General features: G+C 37.7%; 1 protein-coding gene across 1 annotated transcript in view; it reads right to left on the reverse strand.

Moving 5' to 3' along the window:
- Positions 1 to 15,485, reverse strand: part of RYR3 (ryanodine receptor 3) — a 233,982-nt gene that overhangs the window by 66,398 nt on the left and 152,099 nt on the right. Inside the window, exons 51-58 of the mRNA XM_037394911.1 lie at positions 13,886 to 14,026; positions 11,360 to 11,541; positions 10,310 to 10,388; positions 6,303 to 6,392; positions 4,763 to 4,912; positions 2,080 to 2,142; positions 1,566 to 1,641; positions 1,274 to 1,397 (exon numbers count right to left, since the gene is read on the reverse strand). Of these exons, the coding sequence (XP_037250808.1) occupies positions 1,274 to 1,397; positions 1,566 to 1,641; positions 2,080 to 2,142; positions 4,763 to 4,912; positions 6,303 to 6,392; positions 10,310 to 10,388; positions 11,360 to 11,541; positions 13,886 to 14,026 (905 nt within the window). The remainder of the gene's footprint in view (positions 1 to 1,273; positions 1,398 to 1,565; positions 1,642 to 2,079; positions 2,143 to 4,762; positions 4,913 to 6,302; positions 6,393 to 10,309; positions 10,389 to 11,359; positions 11,542 to 13,885; positions 14,027 to 15,485) is intronic.

Raw genomic sequence — 15,485 nt, forward strand, 5'->3', positions numbered from 1 at the left:
ACACATACTCATCTGAAGAAAACACTGAAAAGGGGTAATCTTGATTCACCCTGATACAGACGACTACTGCAAACCCTTTGCCCATACCCCATAAAGAGTTTGAACAGGCTTTTTCAAGTTGATTTGCCCCATCAGTTAACACTGAAAACATTGCCTTCACAACCTGAACAGATGCAGCTGCAAAGAGATATTAAAACTACTACTTGAGCAATTCCATTGGTGTTTCAAAGGACCATTCATTTGCAGGAACTAAACTTGCTTTCCTTATTCAACAGCTCTAACACAATTGTGGAGGATATAAAAATGTTTGGTGGCATACCTACATTTTGGTTTCAGGCTGAGAGCTTACATATGGGGCAGGGAGGAATTCTTCTCTGTAGTAATGCAGAAATGTATATTTAGAGCTGCCTTCTAATATCTCAAGAAATGTTATTAATTATTGAAGCCAAGGAAGTTACCTTTGGCAGATTCTAATAATTGATTTGTATAAATTTCTGAGTGTATATTTTCATCAGAGACACAGACATGAAAAGCAGAAATAAATGAAAATAAGTGAGATCTGATTCTATGCAGGTACACAAAAATTTTCCCATGAATACAGTTTAGTTTACAAAAATGCTTAATGCCAGCAAACCTGCAGTTTCCTATGTGCTCAGACATCTCACACACAAAAGAAGATGACAGTTATAGTATAGTAACTCACAATTCCATCATGTAAAGGCAAAAATACAGTATAATAAGTTATTTTAATTTCATTGACAGTTTAGGTCCCCACAGGCCAGCTAGTTCCAGACACAGCAATTCAAGTTAGGGTATACCCAATGAAGTGTGCGCTTCTGCTTGAGCAGAAGTTAAGGGTGAAATGCCTACAAAATTGCCACTTTGCCTTACTGCTTCACAGAACTCAAACTAACATTCTTCTAAAAAACTGGATTAAAAAGTACTTTTATATAGATGTGTTTCAGTATCAGATTTATTTTCCCATGAACCTTACTGGCACTGCTGGCTGCTATTTTAGAAGTTTTGAATCATCTGTTTGTTACACTATTGTTGCACTTTGTATTTACTATGATCACATACTTATTTAAAATGTTACCTGTCTACACTATTTCAGAAGGGACTTGAACAGAAAAAATTACAAGGATTCTGATTTACAGAAGAGACATCAAATGGTAATTATGTTAATAAATAACAGACTGCAGTGAGATAAGGAGAATCATCATGGTTTATGCACTGAATGTAAGCAAGTATCTCAAAAAAATGTGGAACTTACCGAGATATGACTATACCATTGACTTGAAGGAACTTAAACAGCTCTTGTGCCTTTTCACGGTCCCGTGATTTCTCCTTTGCTGTCAATGTGTCGTAAGGTACCAATAAAGGATGACTACCTCCACCTTTAGTAAATTGAAAGAACTGTAAGTTATTCTACTGTAAGATTTATTTTGCTTCAAGTACAAAAAGAAACTATTCAATTTTGATGGTCTTACACTGCCTTATTACAGCCTGTTCCTTCTCTCCCATTCTCCTTGTCTTTTTTGTGTGGTTAAAGGGTTCTGGCTTACCTTTGCTTTCCAACTCCATTTTCTTCTTTTTGGCCCATATATTATGGTAGTTCTCTGCCATTACCTCAACCATTCCCTACATTACCATCAGAAAAAACAAGACGCAAAATTAAAAGGTGACAAAAATTCTGTAAATCTGCATAATTTTACAGTCTTGAGTAAAGTCTACATTCTTGTGGTAAAGCAACATCACGGTTAAGTGTCATTTCTGCATTCAGCTGTTCTTCGAAGTCAGCACAGGCACAGGATACACAAGTATCGCATGCTGTTCACAGCCCCTTCCCTAGCTTCATGGTAAATTTTTCTAGGAACTCAGGAAGCAGCAGTGAAATAAACAAGAGAAACCTCTTATTTAAATATGTAAATAGTATGGCACGTACCTTTCTACAACAGCAGAACACAACCACAGTCACAAATACATTCAAAAAACCTGAAAAAACTCAACTCAGTAATAATAAAGCCCCAAATCTATTCATTCTTTTCAGCACAGTATATGCAAAACACAAATACAAACCTGAAGCTCCCTAGAAAGCACCACATTAGAGAGATCAAGTGGCGCTGGGCTATACCCATTTCCCTGTGGGGGAAAAAAAAAGAGAATTATTGTCAGATAAAAGAATCAAATATTCAACTACAACATCTCTGTTGTTGAGCAGAGTTACACCATAATCAAGTTGTTGATTAGAGTAACATTTTTAAATTTTCTTGGAGAAACTGTGTTCACATTTTGTTTTGCAATGCACTGAAGACACACCAGATGATTAACAGAATGCACCTGATGATGTGGAAATAAGAAGGCTGCTGCAGACACTTAGATCTCTCTATTCATAACAGATGGTGAACTGCTAAGAACTATGCTTTTCAGCCTACAAGAGGAGACCAATCATGAGGCATACAAGATGTGCCTTGAAAACATGACAGAATAATGTGGCAACAGCCTGAATGAACTATATACTAAAAACAAGACATCACAACAAAAGGTTAAACAGGTTATTGTCTTGAGGAACTTACAGACTAAGGAAAAGGAGGAGTACAATGTATTTATGCATGTATTTAAATGTTTAAAGTGTGAAAGCTCCAGTGCAACAAACATACTAGGCATATGTTGAACATGAACAGTGACATACAAATCAGTGATTTCAATCATGTACTGAAGTTAAACATGTATTGATGTCCTCTACTGAAATCATGTCTTTATTATGCATGTTCTTGGGCAGGAAGGCCCTGCTGCAGAACAGGTTCTACTGGCTGAAAGCAGAGATGCCAGACAGGACTCCCTGTAAGGGAGTGAAGTTTGCTGAAGAGGTAAGAAATGCTAAAGTACCATCTGGTAACAGAGTGCTCAGGGGCTACTTTTGGTAAGCAAAAGTGGTGCTGGGGAATGAACCCAACACAGGTTTAAGGTGCCTGATGTTCACAAGATCAGTACTGGTGCAATTTGTATGTAAGGAATCAGCTTGTGGCACATCTTTGGGCACTCCTTGCAGAACTGCTTATGGTGGTAGGACTCTGCCCAATGCATTGCTCATTAAAACTCACTATATTTAAGCACAATTTAATTCACCTCAAGGGGTACAATAAAAGTTCCCCAACACTTGCCATAGTTTTAAACAGCTTTTTCCGCTCCAAGACACAGAGATATTGAGCAGCAGACTCGATGTGTTATTACAAAAAACTAGAAATGAAAAAAATAGTCTATATCACATCAAAATGCTAGGTGCTATATAATTACCTGCAAATTTTGCCTGTAGATTTAACAAAAAGTATTAAATGCACAATCTTATTTGTCAGTCGTAATTATAATCTTGACAAAAGCTGATAGATCTCGACTCCCTTAACCGAACTAGCAGTAGTTTTGTAGAGGCACAATAGTCAGGCCAAGAACTCCTCCAGAAAATCCACAAAGGAGCGGAGTGACCCAGTAAGCCTCAATGCACCTGAGCTTGGAACAGGATCGTAAAATTAACACATGAATAGAAATTGATCTTTCCAAGACTTATTTATCAAGGAACAAAGAAAGGTGTGGCTACAAGGAGTCTCATGCATACCTTCCTATTGTGGGCAATTTGACTACAAGCCAACCTCATAAATATGACAGCTTAAGTGAGCCACCAAGTGGCTGAACGGTGGTGATCTCCCCCTGAGCTGGGACACCCCTTAAGGTTGCTCCTCAAGGCAGAAACATTTTACCAGCAACAGACCTTTGGATGAGTCCAATTCAAGCTTTCACTAAATTACAATTGGACACCACACCAGTGACTCTCCCTTTGAGTAGGGACATATCTCAAGGTTTGAGATTCCTTACCTGACACCAAGACACCCTTCCTTACCCAAGGTGGATTTGCAACAGCTCCTTGGTAAGTGACTGACAGCATGCTAAATTAATACTAACGAAATCCATGTAGTTAATTCCTTTAGACATAAACCATTGTCCACCTGAGACTAAGACTGGACCTAGCCACACCAAAGCTTGATCAGGAGTTTAGAAAGCACAAGGGTCTACTCTGAACCTCATGACTCAATGGAAGGATTTCCATACTCTTTATTTTTCTTCCATTAGACATAAACCGTTGTCCAAGTCTCAGGTTGGACCTAGCTGGATTTTAAAAAGCAAGGGGGTGTACTCTGAACCTTATGACTCAGCGGGAGGACGTCTCTTAGTCTTTGTGTCTCTGGTCTCTGTGTAAATCATTCTAGCTCTATTTATTTTATATGTTTCATCCACATAGCAAGTGATAGAGTGAATCTTGCCATTGAACTTTGTTAAGTCACACTTCTACTTTATATTCATATTAAAACTACTTTTGCTAATATCTTTAACAGTGATTCTTTGACCGACCCTAAATCACTCCTTTGGAACACCAAAAAAAAAATACTAGATTTATTTATTATAAAATAAAAGGCTATAAATGCTCTTCTATTTTGTCTTTGAATGACTGTATGTAAACTCTCTTCAAGTCTTCTGAGAAAATGAAGAGATACGGTCTATGACAGCCTTATTGTCTTAAAAGTTGTCTTTTTGCAGTCCTTTCTTTGGTGTTACTGCACAATTCTTATTAGTGACATGACTTCCAATCTCAAAACTGTAACATTGAAAGTTCATTAAAAGGAACCTAAATTAACATCATTTGCAATGATTTCTTAGTAAACTAACAAATAAGCCTGTTGCTTTCCAAATTCAAGCAATTGCACATTACCTGGCTAGACTGAGATATGCTGCGGAGCTTTTCATTTTCACGCTGATGTATTATTGCTTCTCCTCCTTCCTTGGTCCTTTCTAGGCTCCACCCCATGGCCAACATGGTTTTCAGTGATTCTCTGGCAGGCCAACGATAAATTTCCTTTTCCTTTGAAGAAAATAATGTAAAATTTATCTGTATTTAGCAAGTAGCAAAACTCAATAAAAATATCCTGTCCTTCCCTATGATTTGCCACATGCCACAGAAGTAAACAAAATTTGTACACTATATCTGAAGACACTTTATAGTTCTTTTAACATTTTTTTTCTTTTATTCTTAGTGGCATTTATTGCTAGGATATGTGTTACAAACTAACAACACTCAAGTGAGCTCTGGAGTAATAATGTAGTTTGTATCTGGAAACTTACTGATTCCTCCAGCCCAAAATAATACAAAATTGCTGGCACTACAAGTGCTATAAAATTAATTAGGCAAGTATATACATCGGAATGCATCAGCCCACATGGCTTTTTTTAGTCTTCCTATATTTTGATCCATTCATGGATACATAACATTACTGATCTATACATCTCTCCATATAAATACAGGTATCGATAAAAAATTAGGGAATGGCCTGCTTTCCAACACTTCTTTGAAAAGTAAAAGTGTTATAGAAAATCTTCAAAGTTGTGGCAAAGGAAATTCTGAGTAAGTCATATCAAGACTTCTCAAATCAGCCAAATAAAAGTATTTTAGTTCTTAACATAAATAAGAATTTTTATGACAGTTACTTCACAAGACAGTTGTTATGGAGAGATCTCATTTCCAGGTTCAAAAGTTCTAATCCGAAACAATTCAGAAAATTATCTTTGAACTACTTTAATAACAACTCAACCAACAATACTTCAGCTCCTCTCCAAAGATATCAAAGCAATTTACAAAGCTTGAGAAATTAAACTTTTTGAATCCCTCTTATTTTTTGTTATCTCCGTTTTCTGAGCAGGAAAAGTGTGGTAAAGGACGACAAATGTCATTGACTTATTTGAGTCACCCTATGAATCACTGCAAAAATATGTCACAGAATTCAAATTTTCACTATTCTGACAACTAGAAGACATTCATGCCTAGGCAAGAAATTAAAATAAAATATGTTTTTCCCCATTTTCAACTGAAGCAACTCCTACCCTTTCTTTAATTTTTTCTACCATCTTTCTTGAAGACAAAATTACCTTCAGATATGGTAAAATACACTCATCTAAAACCCGGGAGTTGCTGCCAGCCATTACTCATCCATGAAGGCCTGAAACCCCTGTGATTGTGTATTGATACTTTGAATACAAATTGGCCCAGGTCTATGAAGACTGCCTAATGGAAGCAAATTATACAGCACTGTGTAAGATTAAGTAAACCAACCACTTCAGCATTTAGATGTGCTATTCCTAACTGTAAGAATTCTAGTTTGTCTCTATTCCTTTTATAGCATATATTTGAAATGGATTTTTAAAAGTTCACAAATCAATCTACTTCGTATTAATGCAGCTGAAATCTCGTCTATTACCTTTTCAGTTAAAGTTTTGAAAGGTCTTATTAATGGATGAGTCTTCATATTTTCATCCAGTGAAACACCGTATTTCCACCCACTATTAGTCTGAAAAAAAAAAACAAAAAACTGAGATGAGAACAACATAGATGAGTAACAGCAAATTGGCCAGTTTAGTTCATGTTGAACTGCTAATCTATCCCAACAGCTACTCAGTGCCACAGAAATTTCTGTTAAAAAGGCATGCACCCATCTGTGGATACAACAGAACAAAACATGGCCCAAACAGACTTACACACCATCTATGAGCAGTAAGTCTCACGCAACCAGTTCTGCGCCTCATATACATTGGCCCCTTTCAAATGGAGTCATGCATGAGCCACACTGGCTAATATAAAAAATGTGGCTCTGTTCTGTGGGAGGATAAAGTCTGCCACACAGAGAAGAGAGTGTAACAGATCAAGCACTAAAGAACATAACTTTAATTAATCCTTTGCCTTAAACGATATTAATTGAAACTGATGGTTTTAATGTGTGTATATTTACATATCCATACATACATATATATTTCTCTACAAATTTGCATGCATAGCCCCACACAACATAATTGTTATTTCTATATAAATGTTCTATAAAATTTCTAACAATTTTTTATTATTTTTAATAATAAATTACTTAACCCTAACTCTATCTTTTCCTTGAATGACAGGTTAAAAATTCATACTTGTGTTGAATGAGTTACAGCTAAACACTTCCAACACAGTTATAAAAAATTGCAACAACTCCATCAAACTTAACTCTAAAAGTTATGTTTATTAGCATTAAGATCTATCTGCAAAATGTAATGCTAAAAAGGCCTTTATTAAATGTTTCACTGTAACACTAAGAAGCTATTAAAAAAATCATAAAATCACAGAATAGTTGGAAGGGACCTTTAAAGACCATCTAGTTCCAATCCCCCTGCCACGGGCAGGGACACCTTCCACTAGACCAGGTTGCTCACAGCCCCATCCAGCCTGGCCTTGAACACTTCCAGGGAGGGGGCATCCACAGCTTCTCTGGGCAACCTGTTCCAGTGCCTCACCACCCTCATAGTGAAGAATTTCTTCCTTATATCTAATCTCAATCTACCCTCTTTCAGTTTAAAGCCATTCCCCCTTGTCTTATCACCACATGCCCTTTTTAAAAGTCCCTCTCCAGCTTTCTTGTAGGACCCTTTAGGTACTGAAAGGGTGCTCTAAGGTCTTCCCAGAGTCTTCTCTTCTTCAGGCCAAACAATCCCAACTCTTAGCCTTCCTCCATAGGAGAGGTGCTCCAGCCCTCTGATCATCTTCATGGCCCTCCTGTATACTTGCTCCAGCAGGTCCATGTCCTTCTTATGTTGGGAGCCCCAGAGATGAACGCAGTACTGCAGGTGGGGTCTCACGAGAGCAGAGGGGGAGAATCACCTCTCTCGACCTGCTGGCCATGCTTCTTTTGATGCAGCCCAGGATTCGGTTGGCCTTCTGGGCTGCAAGTGCACATTGCGGGGTCCTGTTGAGCTTCTCATCAACCAACACCCCCAACTCTTTCTCGTCAGGGCTGCTCTCAATCCATTCTCTGTCCAGCCTGTATTTGTGCTTGGAATTGCCTCAGCTCATGTGCAGGACTTTATACTTGACTTTGTTGAACTTTATGACATTTGCATGGGCCCACTTCTTAGGCCTGTCAAGGTCCCTCTGGATGGCATCCCTTCCCTCCAGTACATAGACCGCACCACACAGCTTGCTGTCATCAGCAAACCTACTTAGGGTGCACACACAATCCCACTGTCCATGCTGCCAACAAAGATGTTAAATAGTGCTGGTCCCAATACCAACCCCTGAGGAATGCCATTTATCACTGGTCTCCAAGTGGGACATTGAGCCACTGACCACAGCCATCCATTTGATTGTGACCATCCAGCCAATTCCTTATCCAACAAGTGGTCCACCCATCAAATCCATGTATCTCCTATTTAGAGACAAGTATGTCATGCGGAACAGATGACATCAGTTGCTCTTCCCTTATCCACCGATGCTGTAACCCTGTTGCAGAAGGCCACTGTATTTGTCAGGCATGATTTGCCCTTAGTGAAGCCATGTTGGCTGTCACCAATCACCTCCTTATTTTCCATGTGCCTTAACATAGTTTCCAGGAGGATCTGCTCCATGATCTTGCTGGGCACTGAGGTGAGACTGACCAGCCTGTAGTTTCCCAGGTCTTCCTTATTTCCCCTTTTAAAAATGGGGATTATGTTTCCCCTTTTCCAGGCTGTGGGAACTTCATCACCACCTCCAGGGCTCTGCAATCCTTCTTGAAGCTCCTCAGGCTGCTTCTGGCTGTATATTGGTGCCCACATGAAGCAACAGCAGTGGATAATAGTCAGTGGACTGTATGAGGCTAGGTAGTCTTTTGGTAACGTCTCTGATACGAGACCCCAGTAAGCAGTACACCACCCTAAAGAGCACATCAGGCTGGCTAACGAGGGCCTCTGTACCTCTCAGAAGACAGTTGCCTACCACTATCACCTGTTGTCTTTTCATAATTGTGCTAGTTGTTATATAACAGACGGATTGGGCTGCTTCACTCAGCTCCGGTATCTCTCCTGATGTGATGGGTCTCTCCTCCTCATCTGGCAGAGCAGCAAAGAGGTTCCGCAAGGGCACCTCAGGCTTTGGGGGAAGTCTCTTCCTCCTGCAGGTCCTTGCCATTATGGTCTTCCATTCTTCTGCATTATTGGTTCCCCTCTCTTTTGTGTGCACTGGTGAGGGAGTTTTTGGCTGCTTGCAGTGGGTCCACTACAGAATGTACTCAGAACCAGCTATCTAACACCTTCTCAGCCTCACTGATGTTATGCAGCCTTCTCACGGCCTCCTGCAGCTCAACTACCTGCTGCAGACTGTCTTCCACATGGGCACACCCTTTGCAGGCAGGTCTGCTGCCTGTCCCTGCCCCAGCAGAAAGGTCTAGGCACTGCCTGCAGCCTGAGGTCTGTACCACAGCCTCTCCCTTCAGCAGCTCTGTCAGGGTGGAGGCATCAGCCACCACTGGGGTAGATCATGCAGACCCTGCAGCTGCAGTCTTGGCTCTCAGGTGAGTGCCCACCATTCTGCCATGAGGGTCAGGTAGGATGAGCACCCTTGACCTGTGCAATAGACACAGAGTGGTGGTTGTTGGGTTCTGTAGACTTCAAGTCTGTGCTTGGCCAGTGGAACATCCCTTCTTCAAAGCGGTGCCCTGCCTGCACGCTCCCCCGTGTGAACTGCCGCACTGCACCCTGGCCACTGGTGCCCCCCAGGGCTGCACTTTGTGGAAGCGGGGCTTGTTGCCCTTACTCCTGGCCCTGCTCACACCACCTCAGTTGCTCTCTTGTGAGCTTCCAGCTTGCATGTCACAAGTGGGTCTCAATGCTCCCCTGGGGTCTCCCTGGTGCAGCAAAGTTAGTATATATTGTCATAGCTATTTTGAAGAAGTGAAACAGAAACACAACACAGTGACGGAACACTTGGAAAATTATAGAGGAAATCAATACATAACAGCCTTCTTAAAGCTAAAAAGAAAGAAAAGCTATAACTACATGTTCTGAAATAAGAAAAAAGGACATTAGACTTCCCAGGTACTCTCTTAGATCACAAAGCTGCTGCACTAAAATTGAATCTCTGACTCCCAGCCAAAAAACATCATTACCAGGAAAAATGAAGCTAAGATCTATATATTCTTACTTTATTAACGAAAAGAAAACCCAACCCAACCCAAATGCCCCTTTTGTATTCACCTCAAATCTTTTTACTAATAAATTCTGGCCACTTAGAAAAAGTGACAAAAGTTAATGCATTTTCTTGAGCAAAAGTTTCTTGCACATATACCTAAAGAAATATGCAGAAATTAATACACTCTGAACAAGGGCCTATCAGTGAAACCGTCCAATTTTTGTTTCAATATTCACCCCAGGTATTATTTTCTAGTTCTTTTCTGACAGTTGCCAGTCTTAAAATAATTCCTACCTTATCAAAGGCCCATTTGTCATGGGAGTGTTCAGCATACTTGCTGACAATATACTCCAACTTTTCAGGAAGTACAAGGCTGTAAACAAAGTGGAGTAAGGTCATTCAGTCATAAATTTCTGCAGTCTTATTTATGAAAAAAAATGTCAGTATAAAACAGCACTAATCAAAACACATCACCTCCAGATGAAGGCAAGACATTTGGCTTTGCATTTTCATTTTTGTTAGAAGAAATGCCTCAAAACAAAGCAGAGTTATTATGGCATTTACAGGGAATCTTCAGATACATAACAGTTGCACTTATTAGCCACTGAAATCACAAAAAACAAAACCTGCTTCACCATAACCTATGGGTTTTTCTTGGTAATTCTTAATATAGGATAATGTTACTATGGATGTTTCTCATTGCATAATAACGGAGGGGTAACACTTCAATAGCAAGAATCAACTAGTGATCCTTAAGTTTTGAATATAAAAGTATTAGAAATCTGTATTTTAAAAGCAGAAGATTACTGGGAAGACAAAATCTCTATTAAATGACCACACACGATCTGCTTATTTTGCCATATCAAGTTGCTACAGATCAATTCTCAAAACTAAGTGAATATTTTATAAAATCGGACAATAGACAAATTGAATATGAGATTTTTATGTTCTTGTACCATTTGTCCTAAGCAAAGTATAAATAATGACAGTATCAAACATATTACAGGTGTATATATTCCAAACATTTGAAGTATTAGGTGATAGGGTACATAATAAGTATAGAATTTACTATGCACTCTGCAGATACAACATGGAATTAATCTACTTCTGTGCATTGCTGAGAATATGAGAAGAATATGTTTTATATCTGGCAAACCGGATATGTTGCAGTGAAGGAAGAAAGCAGGTGGAAGCAAAAATCCCTACACTACTTCTGAAAGGAACTAATATCATTAACAAGTCAGTCAACAGCCAACTCTCCCTACAGAGCAGCAAAATAATGTTAATAAGAAACAGCATAAAAATATTTAAGGAAAGGAAATTAATATGATTTATATGACTCACTTTGCTGTGCTGACAGGTTTGGGATCAAAATTTCCTTCTGGATCCACTGAAGTCTGCTTTTCCAAAGTTGACCTACTACGTGTATCTAAATAATCAGGGGGTAAGGCACCAGCTATAGCACTTAGACAAGGCAAAGCCATTCGAAAGAGCTCTGGATCATACTTCTGCAGGAGAGATAGGAACTGGTTGGAAAATCCAACAGAAAAAAACATGCAAAATGTTAGTGAAAACCAAACAGCCATACATACAAATATTAGAAGATGCAAACAAACAGTAAAGCACATTTTAAAATTAGGTGTAGAGCAAAAAGTATTGCTACATGGCATCTATTTTTCTTGATATCAACTTGACACATTTTTAAGACTACTCAAATTAACATAAGAGTATGCTGACACTTGTATAAGTATATACAATACAAGTATGACTCTTAAGCTTTCTTCGGGTCATTAAGGACCACACAGGAAGCATCAGGGGTTGTTTGCCTAGTTACAAAGCAATAACATCTATAACATATAATAAAGTTCTAACTTAGTTATTAGCTCTAAAAAGACTAATTCCTATCTTAACTGCAGAAGCCATTGTAATTTCTTCCTCTTTTCCCCTTATCTATTTCAGTTTAAATCATTCTAGTTAATGGAAACCATGTTTTACTGTAGCAAAGTCAGTTCACTATTTTTCAAAATTTTCCTGCTAAGAGGTGAACTAGCACAGCTGCTCTTCTAAACAGTAACGTTAACTCAGGAAAGAACATTGGAGTATTTGATACATAAAAATATAAGGTGGAGTTACATTTGAGGAATCTAAGTAACTTGCCATGAAACATATTCAAGGTCAATTGTTACATACTGGATTATAAAAAACATGTGCTAGAGGAAGTAGCAGTAGACCACTGTAGGCCACAGTCCTTCTTTCAGCTCTGAAACAACATTCTTATTATGCTTAGGAAAAAAAAAACAACAAAAAACACTTATCTATCTTTTAGATTCCCCATCTGTAAAATGGGCATAATAATAATGGCTTTTGAAGGCTTTAAGGTCTACTAATAAACACTACAGTGAAAGAGCTTGATGCTATTATAATTATTTAATAGATTTCTTCTCAGATAGCACAGACCTTAATGTTACAACACAGGCACCAATCAAACATCTATAGAAAAAAAATATCTGCAAAAATATTTCTTTTGCTTGATAATTAGAAATAGAAAGACTGTATGCTTCTATAAATCTGAATGACAACTTTTTGTCAAGAAAATGCTGATTAACAATTTTAAGGTCCATTGAAAATACTTGCTGACAAAATTATATGTTTATATCACTGCAAGCAGAATGCTTACAATTTTGAGGATTTAACTTCCTCTAGTTTCATTTCAACATTCTTTAGTGTGTATGGCACAAACAAAAGAAGTGAGATCACAGGGTAATGCTTCCATTAAACAGCTGGAAACCATGGAAATAACAAACCTATAAATACCTCAGTACAAATGAACAATGGAGAATACTATAGCTCAGCAGATTTACAGAACTCTTCTTTCATTGGACTAACAAACTTTTACAGAAAAATGAAAATGTTATTATAGAGGGCCACCAATATTTGCAGAAACATATCATCTTCATTTGTCTTTAAAAAACTAAGATGCACCAATTGGAAATATTTCATTGTGTCAGGCACTCTTGACAATCTTTGCACTTGTGACAGCAGTAATGACAGAGGTAAATGTCACTAAAATCAAATACAAATAAGGCTTAAAAAGCCATTTTAAAATAATGCAGAGACCACATTCCTTTCCATACTATAAATCAGAATGCCTAGAGAAGCAATCATCTACATCTGTTGATTAGAACTGGAACATAAATTCAGTGAGATACAATGAAAACATCTGTTATTGTCCCATAGTGAGAACCTGATTTTTGAGCCAAATCAAGTACAAAAAGTGTTTACTCAATAAGGCATTTCTCCTATCAGAAACGTAACATTTTCTTACTTGGAGAAAAAAAAAAAAATGAGTAAGTGAAAAAATTCTATTACATTTGGAACAGGAAAATGCAAAAAATATTTATTTTTAAGAATAATCACTTTTTTCTTAAGCTGGGCAACAACCAGAAAACTAACAAATTACAAGTGTATGTTGGAAAATAGACAATGTAAATTTACTGTGCATACATAAACAATTTGACAAGCATATAGAGACATTTCTCACAATTGTTATGGCAGTAAAAAGTATTCTAAAAAGTTTAGTAGATCTAAGATACGAAAGGAGACAACGCTGCCTTGTTAGTGCAGCAAGCAATCTGCCTCATTACCATTGTAAGGCTATATAGGTATATCAGGACAAGGATTTGACATTTCATTAGTTTGGAGAAAATATTCCAAGATTCAGCATTCAATTATTCATTAGAAAGTTACTTCATTAGCAGCATATTAGGTAAAGAATTGTTAAAATAGAAACTTTCTGCATTTGGCTTGGCAAATTGTCATTGTAATCCTTTTATAGACATCCCATACTGTAATGTGAATTACAGTCATTACCTTATGAGACAAGGAATCAAATATTCCCCAGAAAAGTTTTTCAGTTAAATGTAATTCTTCTTCTGCTGCAATTCCATAGCTTCCCATTCCTGAAGGCAGACAATAATATTTCCAGCACTGCTCATAGTGATTTGTCAGAAGCTAGATTTTCAAGAAAATAAAAATGCATGTAAAACATTGGTATTTAACAAAACAACATACTGGTTAGTGAAGTCTGAATTGTCAGTATCTGTTTAAACAGTTACATGAGTATTACTGTTTATTTCTGTCTCTCCATTTCTAATGGCTCATAAAAATGCCTTTTTTTTCTTCTTCTTCTTTTTCTTTTTGGGAGAGCAGCAGAGTCCATGCTGTGAAAGTATAAAGCCTGTATTATCCCCAGTTGCTGTTGAGGGATTCTCAGTGATGACAGAGTAGTGAAATTACAAAATTTCATGATTGTCACCATTTGAGTACAGATTAGCTCACAGGACACAAACAGAGACAATGAAATGGGTATAAACCAGGACATGTCAGATTCTGGCGAAGTTTTACAAATTCAAATTGATTTTATGTCTGTCAGTTGCAGTTGATGGCCTCAGTATTATTTGAAACACTGCAAAAGATGCCTGCAGTACACCCTTTTAAACGTGTCTGCTCATCTCTGGAAAAACCTATGGAAAGAGCTATTTTACAGACAATCTGTAACATACCAGTTAAAGAGTTAGTGTATACAATTATTGGTGCACTTCCCACATATTTTCAAAATTCTACTCATTTTTTCTTCTTTAGAACTAAAAATTCCTATCCCATGGAAAATTCTAAAATTTCTTTTAGCATCAGACTAAAATCTTGACATTTTTATTTTTACTGCAATTTTGTTTAGGAAGGGGAAATAGTAATATAAAAAAAGAAAACACTCCTCTTAACCATGCTCTCACTCTATAATTTCCCAAAATTACTGATGTTCCAGAATATGTCTGTGAATCTGGCAGGTCTGCTTTAAAGTATGACAGAATTTCAATTCTGCCATAAGATGACCTGCAGACCTAAGATCAGACTCTTTCATCGCAATGGGAGCAGGAGGGAAACCTGACAGAAAAATTCAAAATAAAAGTTATCTCTCATCTCACAACTGTAATTCTCTACAGAACAAGCAGATGGCTGAGACTTCAGTTAAAGTTTGCTCAAAAATAAAAGGTGAATTCTGTTCTCTGTATCATATTCTCTGTAGACTTAGGATTTATTCCTGGACTATGCATCCTACCAAGAATTATTACAGTTCATGTAGCAGAGGAAGAAATATCAAGACAACACTAACATTTCATTTGATACTTTCAAATACTCTTTCACTGAAGCAGTGAAAAAGTCAACAATTCACCGAACAAAATCATGTAATCAACTTACTATATACTGTTTGCATTAGGCGAGATTTCACAAAGCCTTTAATCATTATATTAAATGCAAAAAACTTTATAAAACAGTAACATTCTTTTCAATTCAGAAGTCATTTCACATTGCTTCACCCTGCCCCATGGTGGGGGGTCAAAAACATGTCAAACACATGACAGTGAGAGATTATGGTTAAGTGAGTTTGACACTGAATGCATGTATGGACAGT

Source organism: Falco rusticolus, chromosome 7 (genome assembly GCF_015220075.1).
Source record: "Falco rusticolus isolate bFalRus1 chromosome 7, bFalRus1.pri, whole genome shotgun sequence".
NCBI classification, from domain to species: domain Eukaryota; kingdom Metazoa; phylum Chordata; class Aves; order Falconiformes; family Falconidae; genus Falco; species Falco rusticolus.